The 3,342-nt window shown below is 48.0% G+C and overlaps 1 protein-coding gene across 1 annotated transcript; it reads right to left on the reverse strand.

Moving 5' to 3' along the window:
• Window positions 1-490: 490 nt before the first annotated feature.
• Window positions 491-2,209, reverse strand: LOC123428650. Its single transcript, XM_045112848.1, has one exon. It carries the CDS (start codon window positions 2,207-2,209, stop codon window positions 491-493), a length of 1,719 nt encoding a protein of 572 aa, XP_044968783.1.
• Window positions 2,210-3,342: the final 1,133 nt, after the last annotated feature.

A 3,342-nucleotide genomic window follows, 5' to 3' on the forward strand; every position in this document is an offset into this window, starting at 1 on the left:
CATAAATATAAATTAATTAGCACTCCGTAGATAATACAAAATCACAATATCAAGAAACCACACTAAACCTCTGCATTATAAAAAAAGAAAAAACAGACCATCTTCCCCACACATCAACCCAAATAACAAACAAAAAATTATGAAATCCTAAGCAGCGCTATTAATAACCAATATGAATTGACATAAAGCTTGTTTTGATATAATGAACAGAAGAAAAAAAAGGTTTTCCCGGAACACTATTTTTAACATAAACCTCTCTTCAGCTTTTTTTTAACAGAAATAAACTTTCCTGCAAAATTGAGTGAAGTGTGGGCCATGAGAATGGTTCCATGGGATGCCAGCAGAAGATGTCGATGTTTTTTAGCATTACCAATCGTCTGTAATAAAAATTCCTAGAAAATCTAGGATACAGAATTTCTCTACATTTTAGTAGAAAGAAAATACTAGACTCACAAGTCTTCGCACATGCTTAGGGAATCAGTGACACGTCCTACGGCAAAAACGTGAACCACCGACTGGCGCCACCGTTAACATTGGCCGGCATCATCGGGTCGGCACCTACAAAAGTCCAGTCGTCCACGCTGCTGCTGCTGCTGCTATTGCTGCAGTCTGATTCTTGACGATGCTGTTCCTCTGAATCCGATACATCGGAGTGCTCCTCGGTGGCCGAGCCTTTCTCCTCTTCATGGGCAATGTCACTCGCATTCTCTGCACCAATGTCGTCAGAACCTTCGGCATCTCCGTCAACGTCCCCACCCAGATCAGCAACCTTCTGACTATCGTCGTCAGAACCTTTACTATCTCCCGCGACTTCCCTCGTGAGACCAGCATCCTCCTGATCACCGAAGACTTCCCTCGTGAGACCAGCATCCTCCTGATCACCGAAGACTTCCCTCGTGAGACCAGCATCCTCCTGATCACCGAAGACTTCCCTCGTGAGACCAGCATCCTCCTGATCACCTTCGGCATCTGCAGCGGCGTCGCCGGCAAGGCCAGCACCCTCCGGACTGCTGTCATCGTCTCCCAAGGCACCGTCATCCGACAAGTAAATCACCCTGTCCAGCAAGAACGCCGCCTTGGCACCGAGAGACACGAGCAACAGCGCACCCAGGTAAAAGTCGAGCACAACGTAGGTGGCAACGACCTTGGCGACGTCTATTGCCAGCACTGACATGGCAGCGTTCTGCCACTTGTTCACGTTCACGTGCGCCCCGTCGGCGTCCTCGCCTTCGTCCGTCGTCAGGTAAGCCTTCCTGGCCGACGCAAGGGCCGCGACGTTGTAGATGGCCAAGGACGCGAGCACAAACGGCCGCTTCCCCAGCATGAGTCCGAGGAAGCAGGCGTCGATGCAGTGCATCATGATGATGACGAACCAGAGGCACTCCCATGCGTCCCGCATGTCCTTCTCCGTGATCTCTCCCGCCGCATTGCTAACTCGCCGTCTTGGATTGGCCGTGTTCCTGCTGCTGCTGCCCCTGGTATCGATGACGTACGAATCCCACAGGTAAACCCTCTCGGCCTCCATGAGCGCAAAGCCGCAGAGCGCGACGAAGCATGGGAAGCACATCGCAAACGATGCGATGCCGTTGCAGATGCCGTTGATGGTGAGCACTAGCGTGCAGTACGCGACGATCGCCGAGATCCATGCGACGAGAACCGTGGTGTCACGGCTGGAGCGCGGGTTCGGCGCCTCGGCCTCCGCCTCGTCTCTCGGCGGCGGCGGCGTCCTGAGCCCCTTCACGCCCCTCCACCTCAGAACCGACGGCGCTTGGCTTTTCGCCTCGTTGAGCGCAGCGGTGACCAGGATGGTCGCCACAAGATTGGTTACGCCGGCGGCCAGACGGAGCCAGTGGAACGCCGCGACTGCCGCGTCCGTCAGGCCGCTCAGCTTCTCCCTCGCCTTCATCTCCAGGCCATCGACCGCCTCGGCGACGAACGCGAGGGCGCGGCGCGCGCGTTCCTCGGCGCAGGCATAGATGGGCGCCATCAAGGGGTCATCTCTGATGGCGTCGCGGGACTGGCGCAGGTCTTGCTGCACGAAGGCGTCCACCTGGCCGAAGAAGCCGTCGACGAGCTCCGGCGACAGGACGCGCACGAGGTAGACGAGGGAGAGGACGAACGAGGCGTGGAAGGCGAGGCCCGTGGACACGCACGCCGACACGCCGACGCAGAGGCCCGACGAGACGAGGAGCGACACCGGGACCGGCATGCTGCTGCGCGCGATGCGATCGATCACGGCAAGTCGGCGCGATATCGATCGATCCCCGTTGCGCACGGGTGTTGTACGGTGAAAAAGGAAGGTGCCTAGCGTGTATATATTGGACGGAGGGTTCGGTGAGTTGGTATCCAACTCTCCGAGGTATCGGGAAACGACATGATACAATCTTACTGGACGAACCGCTGAAATCTTCTTCCACAAGGAAAACGTAATCTTCTTCCTCGTGGATTGCGATTTGGCTCCACGTAAATCCGCGTACATCCAACAGAAGTTACGTTCAGAGTGGCTACAGAGCAGCCAAAAACGATTTCGCAATTTATTTATTTACTTTATTAAAACGATTTCCCAAAACACAGACGAAAATAATATGAGCAAACGTTCTCTCAGATCGACTTTTTGTCGCCAATGTCATGTGGAAAATCCTATTTAACACTGCAGACGCTGGTTAAAGTTCATTTTCTTAACCGGTGTCTGCAACGTTCGGTCATGGGCCTGTCCATGTAAATTCCATTGCAAAGGAGGTTTTTTCGGTTTTGTGAAGCTTCTAAAAACTTTCAGAAAGGTTTTTTCATTTAGGTTTTTTCAGGACTGGTTTTTCTTCAGGTTTTTTGTTTTATTCTTTTTTGTTTCTTTTCTTTATACTTTTTATTAATTTTTCATTTCCATTTCATTTTTATATAATTTTTATTTTTGTAAAAAGCGCAACCTTGTTTTGAAGAATTTTTTTTCAAACAAAAAACTATTTTCCAAATAAATGAACCTTTTAAAAATTTTTATGATTTTTCTATTAAAATTCTGTGAATTTTTTTTATTATCGTTGAACTTTTTTCAAATTTTAATGAACTTCTTTAAAATTTGATGATCTTTTTTTTGAAATGGATGAACATGTTTCAATATTGATGACCTCTTTTAATATTTGTTAACATTTTTTCCGTTTGACGGACTTTTTTTAGAACATACATGATTTTTTGATTTTTTATGAATTGTTTTCACATTTACTGAACTATTGAAAAAATGATATTTCTTTTCAAATTCAGTGATTTTTTTCCAAATTCTATAAACGTTTTTCAAACATTATGAATTTTTTTTCCCAAATTTGATGAACTTTTTTAACAATTCAATGA

The sequence above is a fragment of the Hordeum vulgare genome, chromosome 2H (genome assembly GCF_904849725.1).
Source record: "Hordeum vulgare subsp. vulgare chromosome 2H, MorexV3_pseudomolecules_assembly, whole genome shotgun sequence".
Taxonomy (NCBI): domain Eukaryota; kingdom Viridiplantae; phylum Streptophyta; class Magnoliopsida; order Poales; family Poaceae; genus Hordeum; species Hordeum vulgare.

Excerpts from the sequence above, each read along its gene's own strand:
- LOC123428650 (XM_045112848.1), bottom strand. The coding sequence starts at position 2,209 with ATGCCGGTCCCGGTGTCGCTCCTCGTCTCGTCGGGCCTCTGCGTCGGC.